Source organism: Arachis hypogaea, chromosome 18 (genome assembly GCF_003086295.3).
Source record: "Arachis hypogaea cultivar Tifrunner chromosome 18, arahy.Tifrunner.gnm2.J5K5, whole genome shotgun sequence".
Taxonomy (NCBI): Eukaryota; Viridiplantae; Streptophyta; class Magnoliopsida; order Fabales; family Fabaceae; genus Arachis; species Arachis hypogaea.
Genome location: NC_092053.1, coordinates 107,012,047 through 107,035,322, shown reverse-complemented (window position 1 = coordinate 107,035,322; position 23,276 = coordinate 107,012,047). Strand labels below are relative to the sequence as shown.

At 35.2% G+C, this 23,276-nt stretch overlaps 1 protein-coding gene across 1 annotated transcript; it reads left to right on the top strand.

The window, feature by feature from the left end:
- The first annotated feature begins 16,684 nt into the window (after window positions 1-16,684).
- Window positions 16,685-17,690, top strand: LOC112771531 (uncharacterized). Its single transcript, XM_025816300.3, has one exon. It carries the CDS (start codon window positions 16,998-17,000, stop codon window positions 17,457-17,459), a length of 462 nt encoding a protein of 153 aa, XP_025672085.1. The 5' UTR covers window positions 16,685-16,997; the 3' UTR covers window positions 17,460-17,690.
- Window positions 17,691-23,276: the final 5,586 nt, after the last annotated feature.

Here is a 23,276-nt window from a genome sequence, read left to right as displayed (position 1 = left end):
TCAAGTGTATCACTTTTTGTAACAAGTACATATACCATGTGACTTTTTCCTTGTGTTTCATGATGAATAAGTAGTTTTCTTTTCATTAATGGATCGGGTGTTGTTTATTGTACTATTTTATATCACTCTTGAGCTTTCACTTGCACAATTTCAATATCCAATATTCTTAATTCAACACTTTTGTTGCAATTGCCTAAGTTTACTTGTGTTTGATTGATGCTCATTTATTGCTTGCTTCTTAGGCCATTTAGTTGAGGAACTCATGCTTACTTTTTCATTGGGTGGATGCCACGTTAGCCAGCCGTTGATGAGACATAAAGGTAAGGAGCCGGGAGAGGAGGAGGATACTGAGGAGGGAGATGCCGAGCATACATGGACTCGACAATCTCCACACAACCCAAGTCCCCGCATCCGCCAACCGAAGGTGGAGCTCTTGAGAGACATTCTCCCTGGATTTTGTTTGTGCACGGAGGACCGTGCAACGCTTAAGTGTGGGGGAGGATTTGCCATTTTGAAGTGTAAACTTTCTTTTCCCAAACACCTTGAACTTTATTTTTACTTCTTTTAGTAGGTTTCTTATATATATTTAGAGTGCTTTTGATTGTTGCATTGCATTTTCTTCTAGTATATATATCATAGTTATATCTATTGCATTTTTGCATCTTTTTCTTAGTATATATTTTATAGATAGAAGTTGTGATTGGATGATGTGAATAGTATAGCACCTAGTTCAATTTTGTCCTAATTGTTCATGTTAATTTTTGCTTGTTGAAAATTAGGAATAGAACTAGGAGAGGTTTTGAAATTGCATCCATCACAACATACATACATACATACATATAGCAAATAAGTTTTAGTAAAACAACAAAGAATTTTCAAGAAATCTCTTTTTGGGCACTCCATTGATTAGATTTGAAAATTATTTTTAAACTTGCTTGAAGTATCTTTTTATGGAACATAGAAAAGAGTTTGAACAAATACCAAGTGAGATTTGAGCTTTAATTGTGTGGTTGCATATTTTCAATCACAAATTTTGTTCTTGTGTGTTATAAACTCCTTTTATGATTGTGATCTTAGATTTGCTTTATTCTATATGTCCTATATTTGTTGTTTTGAATTGCATTTAGTATGATTGAGGCCATCATTGTATAGCTCACTAACCCATATGGCCAACCCTTGCATCTATCTTTGTAAACTACTCTTTGAGCCTTTAATTCCCATTTGTTTTCATTTTAAGCACATCATTTGTCCTAAGTGAAAAACCATTATGTCCATTGATTACATCTTTGATTAGCTTGGGTTTGAGTGTGTGTGTTAATCAAGTGTGGGAAAATTTGTGGGAAACATTGGTAGTTAGTGCTTTGGGTGTTCATTGAGAATATTTCGGAAAATAGGTAAACACTCATGCATCTATTAAGTAAGACATATGCATCTCTTTTTGTTGATAAAAAAATTTTTTGGTGTATATACCTTTTGAAAAAAAAAAGAAGAAAGAAAAAAGAAAAGAAAAGATAATAAGAATGAAAATAAGATATGCATATGTGGTTGAATTGAAAAGAAGCATGCATGAGTGAATGTGAGAAAGGGATAAATGGGTAGCTAGGATTGTTTTGTTATGTATATAGGATGATATATAGGATTAGGTGGGATGCTTGAGCTAATCAAAGATCCAATCTATTAGCCCACTTAACCATATTAATCCTACCCTTACCTAAGCCCCATTACAAACCTCAAAAGTCCTCATGATATTTGCATTCATTTATCAAATATTAGTTGATTGTTAGATGACTTGCAAATCTTTGAGAAACATGATTAAAGGAGGATTGAGTGATTAAGCCCTAAACACTGAGCAATTAGAGTGTAAACACATTTGGTGAGGGGTTCAATCGCTCAATTCTATGTTTCCATTGCTTACCTTATATCTTCTTGCAAGTTGTTGAACTTAATTTTGAAAATTTCAAATCAATCTTTGGACATTGATCATATTGCTACATTTTCCTTGTCTTGGCCCTAAGTTCCTACTTTGGATTGATTGAAATTCTTTTGTTTGTTTTTGCCAAACTCAATAGGAATCATAGTGTAGATATATAGATAGCATTTAGTATAGTTACATGCATGTAGGTAGTTGCATTAATAATTACCCCTTCATTCATCTCCTTTGGTTGGTTTAGCATGAGGACATGCTTGGTTTAAGTGTGGGAGAATTGATGAGTCTATATTTTACGATATATTTTGGTTTAATTTGAGTGTATTTCATCACATAAACCCACATTTATTCATCTAAATAGCATGATTTTGAGATTTCTCCCTAACTTGTGTTTGAAAGTGAAAACATGCTCTTTAGGCTTTTTTACTGCTAAATTTTATTCACTTTGATCCCATTTGGTACCTTGATGTATTTGTCAGGTGATTTCAGGTTTTCAAGGCAAGTTTGGGTTGAAGAAGTGAAGAAAGAGCATCCAAAAGGGGAGAAATCATGAAGAAAATGAGATTTGGAAGCTGCTGCAAAGATGCGTATGCACCGTGATGCGTGCGTACGCACAACGTTGACTTCGTGCAAGGATGCATACGCACCAAATGTCGTGCATACGCACGATGGAATTCTGCGCAACCGTGCGTACGCACAATAGGTCGTGCGTACGCACGCATGCATATGCGTAGGTCATTAATTGCAAATCGCTGGGGCCGAATTCTGGGCCTCCAAAACCTAGTCCAACTCATTTTCTGAAGCTATTTAAGGCCAAAGTAAAGAGGAATGAAGGGGGGCAATTAGGGTTAGTTTTTATGATATTTTCTCTTAGTTTCTAGAGAGAGAATCTCCCCCCTCTCTCTAGAATCAGGGTTCTTTAGTTTAATTTCTTGTAATTTCTACTTTTAATTCTTGTTTCTATTTACTTTTCATTGTCATTTATTGTTATTGCTTCATGTTCTTCTTCATTTCTCTTGTCATTTCCTTTATTTTGCTATTTTTATGTTTTATGACACTCTTGTTACTTTAATTTACAATTAATGCAAATTTATGTTTTATGCTCATTTATTGCTTTCCTTAGTTGTTGTTATGATTTCTTTGCTTTTGGTAGTTAGAATTTATTTTCATTGCATTTTAATATTATTTTTCTTTCATGCACACCAAGTGTTTGATAAAATGCTTGGCTTAAATTTTACTTAGTTTTTCCTCACTCTTGGCTTGAAATTGTTGACTTTGGTGTCCCTTGAGTCATTGATGTCCATTCTTATTTGATACATTAGAGTAGTTAGTTGACTTGGTTTCCCTTGACTCTATGTGACCCCTTAGTGTTGACATAGGACTTAGGGATTGAAATTAACTATACCTATTTGACTTATCTTCGATGTAAGGTTGACTAAGTAGGATTAACTCTTCATAATCATCATGTGTTTGTGGTCAATGACTAGGATAGGTAGCCTTAGCCTTCAATTAATTGCCAAGAGGTTTCTTGCTTTTGAAGTTTTATTGCTTTGACTTTTACTTGCTTTCATTTACTTTCTTGCATATTAAGTTACTTTCTTGCCATTTTTTCCTTACATTTAATTGCTTTGACTTTTATTGCTTTGATGTTTAATTTCTTGCACGTTTAATAATTCCTTGGTTGAGAAATTGGATGTTTGGGTGAAATTGAGTTGTGGATGTCCATTCCGCATTGTATGAGAATAGTTAATTGGTTTGGTTTCCATTGATGCTAGTCTTTCACTAAGTAATTAGTGAGTTGACTAGGACTTATGGATTGAGATCAATTATGACTTTTTGACTAATTCTCAAGGAGAATTGATTTATTTAGATTGATTCCAAACAATTGCCATGTTTGTGGTCCACAACTAGGATAGAAAACCTAGATTACCCATTTCTTACCAAGAGTGCTTTAATTGCTTTCTTTTCAATTCCTTGCACGCTTGCTTTAATTCCTTGCTATTTACATCTCTTGCTCCCTTGCTTTCATTCCCAATTCCCCATGCTCTCCTTCATAGCCAATGACATTACATTTCATTGCAACTCCTAGAGAAGACGACCCAAGAGCTAAATACTCTCAGTTTATATTTTGTATTGGATTTAATATTTGATCTTGGGAATTAATTGTTGGTCTAGACTATACTTTCAACGATGGAATTCTATTTTGTAAAAATCTAGACTATACATTAGTTCTCTTAACAGTACGCAAGGTTTTCAAATCATCCGAACGGATGCATGATGCGTACGCACAAAATCCACCTGTAGCACCCTAACTACCAAAGCTCACGCTTTCGGCTACGCGACTCTGATAGTTCGGCATTACGACGACTTTTATATTATTTAATACTAAAATATGAGCATATTTAAAACTTTAAACCACAATACTGCTCCCAAAAATACTTTCGTTCGATAACATACATCCATAGATACCATACAACTTACAAAAACTCACAAAGGATACATCCATATATATACATATATATATATATCATATTACAAGCATTAACCAATACAATTCCTTTCCCTCTTATAGAATGTATCAAGATAAAGGCGAGGGTACAATGAATAATAATCTAAAGCAATACAGAGCATATCAACAACTAAATAAACTCTTTGTGACTTCTGCGCCCATATCCTGAAAGGGGAAAAATGTAGCGGGGGTGAGAACACCATCCTCGAAAGGGTTCTCAGTAGAGGGTTTTTGGGAATTACTGTAATAGGATACGTGAAGATAAACTGTACTAGTGATTAATAACCGTCTTATGCCTCCTTTCCAAAAATAACGGTTTACAGTAAAAGTAAAGTCTGAAAATCTTTTCTGAAAGAAGAATCGTTCGATTCTCAAAAACTCAAAAGCCTTTCAAAACGGTTTATCTATGCTGAACCAAAACAGCCTTTCATATTTTATTCCAAACCAGAAACACAAAACCAAAATCAACCATCGGTTCATCTCATTTCAACCACGGCCCTAGGCCCAAACAATCCAACCATCAACCAATCACCACAGTCCAACAGAGTCCCAGTAGCAAACACAAATAGGAAGATGCAAGCACAAACAAACAGTTATTGCAAGTAGAATAATTAGCAATTAATCACATAGGCACACCAAGTATAATATGCACACCCAAACAATGTCACATAGATGCATATGATGCATGCCTGTTCCTAGTGGCTGATGATATCATCTGTCAGTTATAGAGCCAACCCAACAAGTCCTGGTAGCTAACCATTGGACTGTCCCTCTGTCGCGGCCATACTTATGACATAGGGTCAAAAGAGCTTCGAGTCTCAATCTGGAGCACGTGGTGGCTAGCCACTGCTTTCTCCCAGGGAAACTCTTATCTCCGATAGTGAAAGTGCAACATTCACATTTATCAATGATTCAACATAAACATGCATTCAATCTCATCCATGGATCAACATCCATCTCAGCCATCCGGCTCACGGTTCATTCCAGAACCAGCCAATATTCATATCATACACAGCCATTCCGGCTCACGGTTCAATCCAGAACCAACCAATATGTATAATCATACACAGCTATTCCGGCTCACAACAAAACAGCACTTCCACCTTCAACATCATCAATTCATAAAATCGGCATTTAAGCCATAAATCACTTTTTCCCAAATCATTTCACTTTGAAATCAAGTTTCAACTCTTTTCAGCCTTGGCTTTAGAAATCTCGTTTCTCAAATCATCTCAGGCTCATAAGCCAAATTTACTCAAAGTGAGTTCCCTTTTTAAAACAAAGCCACTCTCGGCATTCTCTTTCCAAAACTTCCAAATCCATGGCAAGTTAAGGATTTATTTCAAAGTATTCAAAATCACACATGCAACAATGGGATTTTATAACAAAAGTTTCTCGGCAGAGTCCCAAGTCTTTAGGGAAGGTCAACCTATATCAATTCCTCAAAATTCATTGAAACTCTTAAAATCATGGATTCTCGGTTCAAGTAAATAAAACTGAATTTATTATGAAACCGACCATACAAAATCACAAGTTCCAACCCGGTCCAAAAATAAACTCATTTGAAAAGGAACCGGTTCATTTGAATCAAACCACTTTCAGGTTTCTTTTTGGAATCCATTTTTCTAACTCTTCCAAAATGCCTCAAACTTAATTACTCAATCAAAAGTCTAGATTCCTTTGAAATTACTAAAAGCTCTTTTTTATATTGAAATCAATATTAGAGCATCATTCTTTCCCTCAGTGATTCAAACGGTAAAAATAGTTCATTTCTAAATAAGTCAAACGCAAGGCATAAAGTTCACTAAATAAATTAAGCTTGAAAATATAAATATTTTCTTAATAAATCAAATAACACAACTTCTCAAATCCAATCCTTTTTAAATAACTTTTTAAACAAGACTAGGATTTTGTAGAAATTTCGGTAGCACCTCCCTTAAAACTTGGACTTTTGCCACCCGGTTCGGGTCCCAACTAAACCGTTTCTCATTCCTTTTCAACAGCTCAAAACCAGAAATCAATTCAAAGCAAGCTAAATCCAACAGTCGCCTCAGTGGCATATCTCAAGAAAACCATTTCAAAGTCAACTCAATATCAACCGATTTAACACATTTCCAAAGCTTTAAAGAAACGGTTCAGTAACAAATCATTTATCCAAGATCAAGTCAAATAAAGTAAACCAGGCTGAATTCAAAAGTGCATTCGACTTTTCACGTCATCAAATAATTGACTCAAATCAAATCAATTCTCAACGGATTAAACTCATATTTCAAATCTTTAAAGAATCACTTCAAAACATTACATTTCATAAAGCTGCACAACGATTCAGGCAAACAAACATCCATAATCATTCGAGTCAATCAAATAATACATAAGGCAGATACAATCACTAAATACACCATATCTCACATCAGTATCCATATGTAATAATTCCAGTAATAAACTATAGTTTTTGGAAAGCGCCCCTACCTCAAAACGCAAATTCCATAACTCAAACGCGTCACAGAGTCCTTTCCGCCTCAACCCGAAATCATCAACAACCGCAACCTCAGCTTCAAGCCACATCTGCCATAACCATAGCGACACTAATCGCAACATACAATAATTAGGACTCGACCCCACGCTATCAGAACTCATATTCATTAACCATACACAACAAAATACTAACGCGAGGCTCTCAAAACAGGAATACTTACTGAAACTAAGAGAGAACGGCTGAACTGAACCGCAGCACCCTCTGAACCGGTTGGGCGGTGGCCCCCGGCAGTCAGCCCCAAGCAGCAGCGGTGATCTGGACCACACGCAGCGACGATGAAGTTCCAGGAAACTCAACAGAAGGGAAACTCAACTTAAAAGCCTTACCGGTAGTAGAGCTCGGTGGCGGCAGCGGCGTTCCCGGCGGTTGAGGCTCGGCCAGAAGCTCCGGCAGCCAGAACAGCGGCACGGCTTCTCCCTCCTTCGGCAACAACAACAGTGGTGTTTTTCGGTAACCACCGATCTCCGGCATCAGCAACAGGAGCTCTAGCTAGGCACTGTGGAGCAGCAAATCGGAAATGCCGTCGGCCAAGGTGCGACGATGGAGACGCCCTCAACCGCGGTGAAACGCGGCGGCTATGGAAGCTCGGCGGCGGCAAACACCGAATCGGCGCTCACGGCACGACAGTAGCGGAAAAGGGTCCCCTTTCGCGCATCCCTCTCTCTCTGTGCGCGAGAATGCGACGGTGGCCACGCGACTCCTCTGCAGCGACGGCGGCCACTCCTGTGTTTGGCGCGGCGGCGACTAGGGACTGGGTGCAGCTTCAGTGGCGACGGCGGAGCAGAATAGCGCGGTTCCCTCCTCCTTCGTGACCTTCTCCCTCTCGCCTGAGCTCTGACGCGACGGCGTCGCCTTCACGGGCAGCATTGGCAGTAGAAAGGCTTCCTCCATGCCCGCGAGGATGATGGCGGTGAGGCGTGAGGCACGGCGGCAAGGTGTGACATAGTGGCGGCTAGCTGAACGGTGGTATAAGCCCCCTTCCCCCCTTCTTCTTTTTCCCGATTCTACCTTCCCTTTCTTTTCCTTCATATACTGTGTGTGTGTGTGTGTGTGTGTTTAGGTTAGAGGGCAGCAGCTGCTGCTGCTGGTTCAGAGAGGGGAAACGGGTACTGGGTCAGGGTTTTAGGGTTAGGGTTTTTGAATAAAATTAGGGTTAGGGGCATTTTGGTAATTTCAAATAAAGTTGGGAATAATATGGTAATTGAAACCCAAATTAAATCCAACACTAGAGGTATATAGAAAATACTACTTGCTCATCAATTTTTTTATAAATTACTTTTAATAAAATGTCCAAATCAAATAATTAGAAATAATATACTTACTTTCTTCATTTTTCCAAAATAGCAATAGTAATATTTAAAATATTACTTATCTAATCCAAATCGTATAAAATCCTTATTATTTCATAACTATCAACTTTATAATTCAAATATAGAAAATAATCTAATAATTATAAAATTGGATAATAATCATAACTTATCTCAAATTCAATAAATCGAAACTTGCCTTAATTACCTTTAATAAAATAATTTCTGAAATTAAGGCTATAAATAACCATATGATTTGAGACTTAATCATAAAAAGACTTTTCAAAGGTTCTGGGTCTTACATTCTACCCACCTTATAAAAATTTTCGTCCTTGAAAATTGATACAAAACGAAAGAAATCTCATAACAGTTCACCCTTGAACACATTTATGGAAGAAGCAAAAATATCTCAACATATAAACATATATACGGTTTTCAAATACTTGGATGGTCGTATGCATAAAGATACAAAGGCAGGAGTGTGATTGTAAAGCAAACGTTATAAGATAGGCTCAATGCACAAGGTCATATGATCTCAATGCCTCACAAAAACTTGAGGTGCCAAAATAGGGTGCAAATCAAGATAGGCGTTCAAAAAGCAAAGATGACATGGTTCAAACATGTGATAGTAAAGCAAGGCATCGAAGGCTATAAAACATGATGGGGTTAAAACAACGTGCTTAACATCCGCACACTAATCTCATATCAACCTCAAGGCTTCAACTTTCCAACTTCGTCAAGAACTTTTCAACCTCATAGCCAATCATAAGCCTAACACCCGCAAGCTCGTTTGCAAGGGACAAAACACCCACAACTCATCATAACGTTACACACCTACCGCTTCAACTTCCGTATACCCATATCACGTCTTAAAGAACTAACACATCGCGTTACTATGTCTACAAGTCGCACGTGATATCAAAATAATTCTCGAGTCTACTCAGAAGGATACCAGATTTAGAAAGGAAAGACATATGTCAAGAGTAATACTCATAGATTTGGGAGAATGTATCCAATCCAGGTAAACAAAGACACTCAACCAATGAAGTTTGCTAGAAATAATTCGATTGACAACTTCAAAGATAACCCTTGTATCAAAGAAATCCAACAGGACCAATGAGAAGAAAATTCAGCGCATTATTTTGAAGCAAACTCAAGCTAAGTTGAGGAAGCATGAGGTTTACAGAAGAGAATATTTCAAACCCAAGACAAAGCTCACAGATCTCAAGAGCATGATTAAAAATACTTCTGAATACACTGTTCATGAAAGAGTCAAAAACTTGCGAAAAAACCACTTTGCAGTCTAGAAGAAAAGTTGAGCAACAAACATTCTTCAAGAGAGTAGCAAAAGCATAAACGTGGCTTTACTTCAATACAATTTCATGTTGAAGCAGATTATGTAAAGTTTTAAAAACAAAATGCACACAAGTTTGGCTAAGAGCTAAAATATTTCCTCAAATATCTTAGAAAGATAATTAGGTGTACAGCCTAACCAAATGCAGTTCATAAAAACTCGGAAGTAATCAAATGCTTGTTCAAAAATCTCCAAAGTCCATATTCAAACAAGCGTGTATAAAAATCTTAGCAAGGTCGAAAGAGAAAATTAAACTCTATTTGGAAAAGAAAATCCAAGGTAAAAGTTTGCTTACAAATTGGTAAAGGAAATAAGTGGTGCGTTACAAACGAACCGGTTTCCACTAAACAAGGAAGCTTTCCAAAACCTCATTTAAAATAGCGCATGCCAAATTTAAATTAACTTCGTCAAAATTGAACAATGATTTCAATCTCAATCAAGCAACAGAAAATAATTTCCGTTTCGTATTTCTTCAAAGAGAATTCAAAACTTCTTTAAAAAGTTCAAAACAAGACTCCAAAAGTGTTCTTGAAATCACCATCTCAGAAGAACATTCAAGAAGTTTAAGATGTACTAAAAAGGAGTCAAGCCATGCAAGAAAGGATCTTAAACCAAGATAGTTCAAACAAGATCCGCTAGGCATGAAACATCAAACAAGCTTTCAATTGATTCAAAAGAATACAAAAGTCATAGGAAAAGACAACTCAATCATTAGTAACTTCTCAAGGATAAATCTTTGACTAAAAACTCTTGTAGAGATAATGAGAGGATAGACGATGCACGAAATTGAAACAAATCAAGCTGACTCACATAAGAATGAGATTCACAAGAGAGGAAAAACCAAGATCAATGGTAATGTTCACATGATGTAAAAGATTAGTTAAAAAACAAAGTCAAACAGGACATTCATGGAGATGGAAAGCTTAAGAGAGAATGAGTCCATTCATAAGAAGAAAGCTGCGAGTCCATCATTTTCAAAAGAACCACCATGACATAAATAATGTAGTAGGCTAAACCAAACTCAAATCAAAATAAATTAAGTGAAGTTCATCAAACGAAACTCAACCAGGATAAAAGCAAGAAATCCCCTTTCTTTCCAAAATTTTGAAAAATACCCCAAATATATAATCAATTGAAGATGTGCATTGGAACTATAGTAAAATTACTAGGAAGTCAAATTGTATTTAAAGTAAATGCAACTCCGCACACCAGTAAAAGTACAGGTGAGGTATTAGAAATAAATAGTTGTTAAACTGTATAAGAAATCTTCAAAGTTTCACATATAGATAAGTGTATATCTAGTCAACAGCAACTTTTTATAAAAATCTCAAAATTGGCTGTAATCACTGTCAAGTAAGAGAAAAACCGAATCAACAATTTCTCAAAGAATGGACTCAGAACCCGGAGTTAAAAGGCACAGTGCATTAAGACAAGTTCAAAGCTATATCGAAGAATACCTGAATCAAGAAGAACTCAAACAGAGAAAGATAGATGTAACAAGGATTGCAAACAAGTATATGCAATTAAGATCAAACAAGAATGCATAGGAATAGAGGAATAGAATTGAAGAATCAAACTACTTTTCAAAAGGATTAGCAAACAAGAACTTCAAGTTAGGACATGAAAGAACAGGTCGACTCGAACAGAATTCAAAATACACAACTGAATAGCCTCGAGAAATAGTTTCTAACATTCCCAAAACCCGCGATTCGCTTTACTCAAAACTCGTATAACATCTATGATAACCCATCAGTGCCTTCATATACATAATTCACTAGTATTAAGCCGGCCAAACTTAATATCAGGAATTATGCAATGCAAGACTAACAGCGTTAATCAATAGATTGCCATGTGCATAAAGCTCTAATTCTCGTCATTCGACAAGACCTAATACATGACAAACGATCAGAGTATGCAATTGAAGCATAGTCGGTCCATTCCTCAGGCTCTACAGGAAAGACCGCTCTGATACCATAATGTAACACCCTAACTACCAAAGCTCACGCTTCCGGCTACGCGACTCTGATAGTTCGGACATTACGACGACTTTTATATTATATAATACTAAAATATGAGCCTGTTTAAAATTTTAAACTGCAATACCGCTCCCAAAAATACTTTCGTTCGATAACATACATCCATAGATACCATACAACTTATAAAAACTCACAAAGGATACATCCATATATATACATAGATATATATATCATATTACAAGCATTAACCATGAATTCCTATCCCTCTTACAGAATGTATCAAGATAAAGGCGAGGGTACAATGAATAATAATCTAAAGCAATACAGAGCATATCAACAACTAAATAAACTCTTTGTGACTTCTGCGCCCATATCCTGAAAGAAAAAAATGTAGGGGGGTGAGAACACCATCCTCGAAAGGATTCTCAGTAGAGGGTTTTTGGGAATTACTGTAATAGGATACGTGAAGATAAACCGTACTAGTGATTAATAACCGTCTTATGCCTCCTTTCCAAAAACAATGGTTTACAGTAAAAGTAAAGTCTGAAAATCTTTTCTAAAAGAAGAACCGTTCGATTCTCAAAAACTCAAAAGCCTTTCAAAATGGTTTATCTATGCTGAACCAAAAAAGCCTTTCATATTTTATTCCAAACCAGAAACACAAAACCGAAATCAACCATCGGTTTATCTCATTTCAACCACGGCCCTAGGCCCAAACAATCCAACTATCAACCAATCACCACAGTCCAACAGAGTCCCAGTAACAAACACAAATAGGAAGATGCAAGCACAAACAAACAGTTATTGCAAGTAGAACAATTAGCAATTAATCACATAGGCACACCAAGTATAATATGCACACCCAAACAATGTCACATAGATGCATATGATGTATGCCTGTCCCTAGTGGCTGATGATATCATCTGTCGGTTATAGAGCCAACCCGACAAGTCCTGGTAGCTAACCATTGGACTGTCCCTCAGTCGCGCATCCCCAACTCGAGTTATACTCATCATAAACTTGATCATAATCATGATCCATATCCATCACCTTCACTGGTGAATATTTATGGGGGCGAGCTCATCCGGGACTTTCACAGTGCCCGGCCACACTTACGACATAGGGTCAAAAGAGCTTTGAGTCTCAACCTGGAGCACGTGGTGGCTAGCCACTGCTTTCTCCCAGGGAAACTCTTATCTCCGATAGTGAAAGTGCAACATTCACATTTATCAATGATTCAGCATAAACATGCATTCAATCTCATCCATGGATCAACATCCATCTCAGCCATCCGGCTCACGGTTCATTCCAGAACCAACCAATATTCATATCATACACAGCCATTTCGGCTCACGGTTCAATCCAGAACCAACCAATATGTATAATCATACACAGCTATTCCGGCTCACAACAAAACAGCACTTCCACCTTCAACATCATCAATTCATAAAATCGGCATTTAAGCCATAAATCACTTTTTCCCAAATCATTTCACTTTGAAATCAAGTTTCAACTCTTTTCAGCCTTGGCTTTAGAAATCTCGTTTCTCAAATCATCTCAGGCTCATAAGCCAAATTTACTCAAAGTGAGTTCCCTTTTTAAAACAAAGCCACTCTCGGCATTCTCTTTCCAAAACTTCCAAAACCATGGCAAGTTAAGGATTTATTTCAAAGTATTCAAAATCACCCATACAATAATGGGATTTTATAACAAAAGTTTCTCGGCAGAGTCCCAAGTCTTTAGGGAAGGTCAACCTATATCAATTCCTCAAAATTCATTGAAACTCTTAAAATCATGGATTCTCGGTTCAAGTAAATAAAACTGAATTTATTATGAAACCGACCATACAAAATCACAAGTTCCAACCCGGTCCAAAAATTAACTCATTTGAAAAGGAACCGGTTCATTTGAATCAAACCACTTTCAGGTTTCTTTTTGGAATCCATTTTTCTAACTCTTCCAAAATGCCTCAAACTTAATTACTCAATCAAAAGTCTAGATTCCTTTGAAATTACTAAAAGCTCCTTTTTATATTGAAATCAATATTAGAGCATCATTCTTTCCCTCAATGATTCAAACGGTAAAAATAGTTCATTTCTAAATAAGTCAAACTCAAGGCATAAAGTTCACTAAATAAATTAAGCTTGAAAATATAAATATTTTCTTAATAAATCAAATAATACAACTTCTCAAATCCAATCCTTTTTAAATAACTTTTTAAACAAGACTAAGATTTTGTAGAAATTTCGGCAGCACCTCCCTTAAAACTTGGACTTTTGCCACCCGGTTCGGGTCCCAACTAAACCGTTTCTCATTCCTTTTCAACAGCTCAAAACCAGAAATCAATTCAAAGCAAGCTAAATCCAACAGTCGCCTCAGTGGCATATCTCAAGAAAACCATTTCAAAGTCAACTCAATATCAACCGATTTAACTCATTTCCAAAGCTTTAAAGAAACGGTTCAGTAACAAATCATTTGTCCAAGATCAAGTCAATTAAAGTAAACTAGGCTGAATTCAAAAGTGCATTCGACTTTTCACGTCATCAAATAATTGACTCAAATCAAATCAATCCTCAACGGATTAAACTCATATTTTAAATTTTTAAAGAATCACTTCAAAACATTACATTTCACAAAGCCGCACAATGATTCAGCCAAACAAACATCCATAATCATTCGAGTCAATCAAATAATACATAAGGCAGATACAATCACTAAATACACCATATCTCACACCAGTATCCATATGTAATAATTCCAATAATAAACTATAGTTTTCGGAAAGCGCCCCTACCTCAAAACGCAAATTCCATAACTCAAACGCATCACAGAGTCCTTTCCGCCTCAACCCAAAATCATCAACAACCGCAACCTCAGCTTCAAGCCATATCCGCAATAACCATATCGACACTAATCGCAACATACAATAATCAGGACTCGACCCCACGCTATCAGAACTCATATTCATTAACCATACACAACAAAATACTAACGCGAGGCTCTCAAAACAGGAATACTTACTGAAACTAAGAGAGAACGGCTGAACTGAACCGCAGCACCCTCTGAACCGGTTGGGCGGTGGCCCCCGGCAGTCAGCCCCAAGCAGCAGCGGTGATCTGGACCACACGCAGCGACGATGAAGTTCCAGGAAACTCAACAGAAGGGAAACTCAACTTAAAAGCCTTACCGGCAGTGGAGCTCGGTGGCGGCAGCAGCGTTCCCGGCGGTTGAGGCTCGGCCAGAAGCTCCGGCGGCCAGAACAGCGGCACGGCTTCTCCCTCCTTCGGCAACAACAACAGTGGTGTTTTCCGGCAACCACCGATATCCGGCATTAGCAACAGGAGCTCCAGCTAGGCACCGCGGAGCAGCAAATCGGCAATGCCATCGGCCAAGGTGCGACGATGGAGACGCCCTCAACCGTGGTGAAACGCGGCGGCTATGGAAGCTCGGCGGCGGCAAACACCAAATCGGCGCTCACGGCACGACAGTGGCGGAAAAGGGTCCCCTTTCGCGCATCCCTCTCTCTCTTTGTGCGAGGATGCGACGGTGGCCACGTGACTCCTCTGCAGCGATGGCGGCCACTCCTGTATTTGGCGTGGCGGCGACTAGGGACTGGGTGCAGCTTCAGTGGCGACGGCGGAGCAGAACAGCGCGGTTCCCTCCTCCTTCGCGACCTTCTCCCTCTCGCCTGAGCTCTGACGCGACGGCGTCGCCTTCACGGGCAGCATTGGCAGTAGAAAGGCTTCCTCCATGCTCGTGAGGATGATGGCGGCGAGGCGTGAGGCACGGCGGTGTGACATAGTGGCGGCGAGCTGAACGGCGGTATAAGCCCCCTTCCCTCCTTCTTCTTTTTCCCGATTCTACCTTCCCTTTCTTTTCCTTCAGATACTGTGTGTGTGTGTGTTTAGGTTAGAGGGCAGCAGCTGCTACTGCTGGTTCAGAGAGGGGAAACGGGTACTGGGTCAGGGTTTTAGGGTTAGGGTTTTTGAATAAAGTTAGGGTTAGGAGCATTTTGGTAATTTCAAATAAAATTGGGAATAATATAGTAATTGAAACCCAAATTAAATCCAACACTAGAGGTATATAGAAAATACTACTTGCTCATCAATTTTTTTACAAATTAGTTTTAATAAAATGTCCAAATCAAATAATTAGAAATAATATACTTATTTTCTTCATTTTTCCAAAATAGCAATAGTAATATTTAAAATATTACTTATCTAATCCAAATCGTATAAAATCCTTATTATTTCATAACTATCAACTTTATAATTCAAATATAGAAAATAATCCAATAATTATAAAATTAGATAATAATCATAACTTATCTCAAATTCAATAAATCGAAACTTACCTTAATTACTTTTAATAAAATAATTTTCTAAAATTAAGGCTATAAATAACCATATGATTTAAGACTTAATCATATCAGGATATATCGGACTATATCGGACTATCACTATGCAAATACCCGTATTAATATGTGAGGTGATGTAATGTACATTAATTAGCAATTATGTATTTCCAATTCTAGTTTCTTCCTAAGCCGTCCGCATTACCACGTGCTCGAGGAAAATATAACATGATTGGGTAGAAATTAATGATGTGGACGTAGATTGAAGTGTCTTTAGCTCCCACTATAACATGAAAGCAACAAACCCACTAACCTTCTTAGCATGGATGAACAGAATTAGCCTGTAGCCCTAATTAAGAAGCTAGTAGAAGTCCCCTTTCAAAGGCTTTATTGTTTTTAGAATTTAAATCCAAAATTATTTATTAAAAAATTAGATTATTTATTTATTCAAATTTTTAAGGTGCATCAAGTGAGATTTAAATTTTTAACAGTTATTTTTTATTTTGTCATTACATTAAGTGAAGCTCAAACCCAAAATTTTTAAGCGAGGAGAGACAAATATCATGTGAGATACAACTCATCGGCAATTCTCAATAATTTTTTAAACAAACAATTAAGTTAACTATTTGTCCAACTCGAGTTAATTTATTATTTCGACCAGAGTTAGGTTTGGACTTTGGGCCAAGTAAAAGTGATCTCTTTTAGGCTCTTCATTGGCCCATTTGTACTGAATTCCCAAGAGTTTGGTACCAATTTCCCAACACTTCGTTTTCTTGAGCTGCTTGGGCATTGGAGGGTTAATCTTTCAATTCTCACAGGTGGACAACCAAGAAAACAGACATTTTACCTTTTTGAAAGCCCTACAGACTAACCCCCCCACATCTAGTTTGCTCTTTAAGAAACTAACCATTTTTTTCATTCCCTTTCTCCTTTTCTTCTTCAAGAGTAATCTCCATTAAATTTTCTATTAGATATGTAATTAACAACCCATGCTTCAATTCTAGGCTTCAATTAAGTTTCCCGGCGTAGCGAAGATGGAAGTTCAGTCCCCAGCGATGAAGCGCCACTACGATCTCAGCATGTCGAGAAGAACGCGGAAGCTTAACTTACCGGTGATGGTGCAATTCAACAACGATGATGATGATGATGAGAAATTCAAGCCTGTAGTGTCACCGAAGAAGAGTGATGATAACAATAACAGTGAACGCAAAAGCTTGAAGCAGCTGATCAACATAGTTGATGAGAAAAACTCATCAAGAAACAAGTGCAATGGCGAAGGAGGAAGCAATAATAACAAAGGAAGGAACTCGCTAGGAGAGCACTTCAACGAGGAAGAGAAGCAGCTTCAGCTTGTTGTGGTGCCACAGAAGGAGAATAACAACAATCTCAATGGCCTCAAGTTCAACAAGTTGGTACGTCGCTATGCCAAAGTTTTAGGACATTTCATGAAGAAACCTGAATCTGGAAAGAAACCTGTTTTCAAGTTATCAACCTAGAACGGATTATAAATATATAAATATTTCAATTATGTATGTGCTCATCATCATATATACTTGGGCAGCAAAATGCCTTCAATTTTTTTTCCTCTGTGCTTGTTCTTATTATCAGTTATATTTCTTGCACTCATATATATTGGGATTATATATACACAGAGACACTAGTACTATTCAAATATGTCATTAACGTATTAGTTTTCCTGATATCAATAATATATTCATATTAAAAGATTCTTCCTTCTTTTACTTATTATTTCATTGACTGTGAAGTTTCTGAGAAAACTCATGTTAATTTTCAGCGTGTGATCTTATGGATTTCCTTCACACGATGCAAGTGGTATATATACAGTTATATATTCTTTCATAATTCATATGCTCTCATATCTGCACTCTTTAGTAATTTATTTTATTTATTTATTTATTTTTAAGTGAACGCTATGAATGTTTTTATATACTTTTGATATTCAAGAAAAAGAAAACTATTTAAGATTTAAATGTTATAGGAATGCTTAATTTTGAGTATATTGATCAGCTTTGTTAATGTGACATTTAGACTTTATTTTTTAAAAGTTGTAGCATTTATATTTAAAAAATTAAATTAAAAATAATTTTTAATAAGCATAAACCATAACAAATGTATTTGATTAAATAGTTTTTAAAATTTAAAAATATTATAATAAATATTAATATAAGAATTAAATTTAAATATTAATTAATGTATAATGATATATTAGACTTTTTAATTTTGATAAGTATAAGCTAACTTTAAAAAATTTCTTTTTAGGTGTTTTCAAAAGCATCTTTAGCTTTTAAAAACTGCAAGTACATGCATATGAGCTTTTTTATTTACCAAACGTAAAATGAGGTACTTATGCTTTTAAAAAGCACAAACATCTTTTCAAAAAGTTTTACCCAATCAAGTCTTAGACTTAGTTTGGTTAAATTTTTACTTTTGAAAAATAGTTTATAAAAATTAACTTTTAAAAGATAACTTTTTAAAAATTATAGCATCTATATTTGATAAATTAAATTAAAAATGACTTTTAATAAATACAAACAATAACAAACATGTTTGGTAAACTAATTTTTAAAATTTAAAAATATTATAATAGACATTAATATAAAAATTAAATTTAAATATTAATTAATATATAAAGTTATATTAGATATTTTAATTTTAATAAATACAAGTTTACTTTTAAAAAATTCTCTCTAATATGTTTTCAAAAATTATCTAAACTTTTAAAAATTATTAACAAAAAAAAAAAAAAAGAAAGAAAGAAACGGACCACATAGACTTGTGGATGATTCAATGGTCCTTGGCATCTTTTTCACCAAAGTTGGGGAAAGATAACCATTCTTTTACGCTGTTGGGTACATTCCTCTTTCAAAAACTATCACACCTTATAATATCTCATTTATTTAAACAGTGCAACTATACATTTAAGTATTTTTAGTAATTAAGAGTTGGTCTAAATTTAACAAAAATTACTTTTATCACCCTAGCATGTATTATATGCGCATTTCAATAACATAACTTTTTTGTTTTTATCTTCTTTTATTTTTCTGTTTCCTCCTCTTCTTTTTTTTCTTTTTCTTCGTTTGTTATCGTAATCATCAACAACACCAACATTTTGCTAACAAAAACTAACATTTTGAATTGAATTTGAATTTATATAATGGACAATATTTAATTTATTTGGTATTATACAATGGTTTTGCTTTGATAATATTTTTGGTTCATTCTAGACGCAGGTGTTTCTGAATTCGAATTTATATAATGAACATATTCGGTTCATTTGGTATTATATAGTGGTTTCACTTTGATAATATTTTCGGTTCATTTTGCAGTTCATGTATATTGTCGATGAATAATTTGTCCACATAATTAGAATGACTTTCAAGACAAATTAAATGGAATGGAATGAAATCTAATACAATTGAATAAAGTGATAATAAATAATTTCATTCTTTTTTGCTAAAAAAGACTCAATCATTAACAAAAACACATCGAATTCATTTTTGAATCTAAATGAATCTCAATTAAACTAAAAAATAAACCGAAATTACTTAAGGAATAAAAAATTTGGTCAATACTTATCAGCAGCATCAAGTGATAATAAATAATTTCATTCTTTTTTGCTAAAAAAGACTCAATCATTAACAAAAACACATCAAATTCATTTCTGAATCTAAAATGAATCTCAATTAAACTAAAAAATAAACCGAAATTACTTAAGAAATAAAAAATTTGATCAATACTTATCAGCAGCATCAAGTGAACCTCAATTAACACATAAATGAACCGAAATAAATTAAGAAATGAACCGAAATTATTTAATGATGGCAGCAGAAAAAATCAGAACTAATAAAGATGTTTGCAAAATGTTGGTATTATTGGTGATGATGATAACGAAAAAGAAAAAGAAGAAGACGCAACATTGAAGATGATGATGATGATGAAGAATATGCATGTGCGAATTTGGAAGAAGAAGAAGAAGAAGAAGAAGAAGAAGAAGAAGAAAGAGGAGGATAAGAATAAGGGAAGAAGAAGAACCTGCGCGAATTTAGAAGAAGAAGAAAAAGAAAAAAGACGAGGAGGAGGAGAAAGAGAAGGAGAAGGAGCGCGTGATTTAAAAAGTTGTTATAACAATTTGGTTAGACTTCGTTAAGTATTTTGCCTGGATGTAGAATTTTATTCTTATTTAAGCCCAATTATCCTGATAATTTTAAAATAACATAAGAATATTTTTTGGGTCAAAATAAAATTAAAATAAACATACTAAATTATTGATAATATGATGTAAAATCTTTCAACAAAAAATGATATAAATTATTAAAATAAATTATTATTTTGGCCCACAAAAAATGAACTAAAAACAAAAAAAAATATTTTTATTTTTTAAAATTAATTTTAGTTTGACAAAATAATGAAATATACATTTTGGGAATAAATAACAAATAATGCATGTATTTAATTCTTTTTTGGGTCATCTAAAAAGTTATTTAAAAAGTATATATAAAAAATAATAATAAATTAATTTTTGAAATATTTTTTAATTTATTTTTAATATTTTGTCAATCGTGTAAATGATATAAAAAATTATTTAAAATAAAATTATCAAATTAAAAATATTTTTTTTAATCTTTAAACAGACTTGCAAAAAATTATATTGATATTTATAAATTATGAGATATCTAGTATATTTTAAAATTTTGTCAAATTAAAATTATACTCTAAAGATAATTATGAGATACTTAGCATGTTTTAAATTTTGTCAAAAAATTTCTACAATTAGAGATTATAGTTCTAAAATAATTATTGTATAAAAGTTCATTATGCTACAGGACCTATGTTATTTCTTTGTTTATTACTTGAGTAAACTACCATTTGTACCCACGAAAGTTGAAAACACTGACATATCTACCCATAGAAAAAAGAAATTACCATTTGTACCCATAACAAATTGTTTTTACAGGCAAAATTATCCAAACCCTAAAAAATTATCTAAAATCCCTAAATTACCCTTCTCTCCACACTATCATCTCCTTCCTCCCTCCTCTCTCTCTCAATGTTCACAGCCACCCAATTCCAGCATCAACCACAAACCACTGTCTCACCCTCCTCATCCTCCCTCCTCTCTCTCAATGTTCACAGCCACCCAATCCCAGCATCAACCACAAACCACCGTCTCACCCTCCTCATCATCGTTCAGCCTTCTCCGCTAGCAACGTCGCGGACCTCCGCCAGCCCAGGAGCACCGCGCCAGCTTCTCCTCGCCACTATCACCATCGGCCTCAAACCAGAGCCTACTGCGTCAGAGACCCTTGTCAGTGACCACCCCTCCTTCTCTCCTTCCATGTCTCGGTCTTGTCGACCAGAGGACCTTCGCACCCACTCCGCCCCTGCTTCGCTGCCGCTAGCAACCCTAGAGCCGCAGTGCCCCCTTCTCCTCTTTTCACCGCCGACCAACCTCACCTACCGGGGCTACCTTCTCTTCATTACCGAACCAGTGCCCTTGACGGGCCACCGCGCCAGCCGCCGCCACCGCGGTCCCCTTTGCGAACCAAAATCGCGGTGAGCTCTCTCTCTCTCTTTCTGTCTCTTTCACCATTTTTCTTTTCTCCTAGAAAAAGTGAATCCAAATACATGAGGCTTCTGTGTTTGATTGTTTAGATTTGATCCTCTCTCCTCACTCTCTTCTCACCTTGGATCTATATTCTTTTTCGCCCTATTTCTATTAGCTTTCTCCATGACACCCTTTTCAATGTTTTGTTCCCTCAAACAGCTTCAGATTCAGCTGAAACCAAGATCCAATTTTGACTCTCACCCATATTCATCCATTTCAAATTCCTCTCTGGGTTGATTTTGATTCCTCCAAAGATGAAGGTTATGGTGATGAAGGAGTGGCAATGAGGTGGTTTGTGGCAGAGAAATGGAGGTTAGATCGGAGAGTGTTCATGTGATGCGAAGAGAGAGATGGGGATGATGGTAGCAGTGGTAATGATAAGGGTATTTTGGGATTTTTAGATAATTTTTTAGTGTTTGGATATTTTTGTTGTGCAAAACTCATGTTTTATGGGTACAAATGGTAATTTCTTTTTTCTATGGGTAGATATGTCAGCGTTTTCAAATTTCGTGGGTACAAATGGTAGTTTACTCTTATTACTTTCATTGAATATAATGTTGTAGACTTTTGGTAGAAATATTTGATATCCTCATTATGCTTGTTTTTTAAGAAGAAATTATTATTTTGTCCATGAAAAGAATTAATTTTTGATAAAATAATTTTTGAAAAAAGGAATGATACTTTATATTTAAGAATATTTTAATTTGAAAAATATATTAAATATTTAGAGATATATGTTAAAAAGTTATAAATATCAATATAATTTTTTACAAGTCTGTTTAAAAGATTAAAAAAATATCTTTTCTTAATTTGGTAATTTTATTTTAAATATTTTTTATATCTTTTACGTGATTGAAAAAATATTAAAAAAATAAAAATAATCTAAAGATCAATTTTTCATTGATTTTTTATATATATGTTCTAAATAAATTTTTAGATGACCCAACAAAAGGTTGAATTAAATACATGTATTATTTGTCTTTTATCCCAAAATCCGTATTTTTTCGAACTGAAATTAATTTTAAAAAAATAAATTTTTTTGTTCATTTTTGTGAGTCAAAATAATAATATTATTTTAGAATTTTACATTATATTTTCATTAATTTAGTATTTTCATTTAATTCTTTTTATCAAAGAAAAAATTAAGGCAAAATACTGGAATAAACTAAAGTGAAGCCAATTTTACTAACATTACCCAAAGCAACCTTCTATATAAATTGAATTAGCATGAGTAGAATTACTTTCAACATGTAAATCGAATCAGCCAATCTCAATTTACAACAACCCAACTAAATCAAAACAGGCCAAGTAGATTTATGCTCGCTCCAAGTAAATCGAACTGGCCTTTTTCGATTTACCATGATGGAGTCCAAATCACATAAATCAAAATAGGTTGAGTAGATTTACTATTGATTCATCAACAAAATTAAATGGAGGCAGCATAATTCGATTTACAAGGAAACCAATGTGTATAAATAGCAGTGGAATGTGTGTTCTCCATCATAGTGAGCCTCATAATGGCTAGTGATGAGAGTCTTTTTATTTTAATACACTATAGAGGGTCGATTAAGAAAAAAACACATTCCGGAATTAAGTTTACGGATAAGGATCCGCTCAGTGTTTTCATTAGAGGTTCGACGAGTTTCACCGAGTTTAAGGATAACATAATTCGAAAAACTGGGTCTGC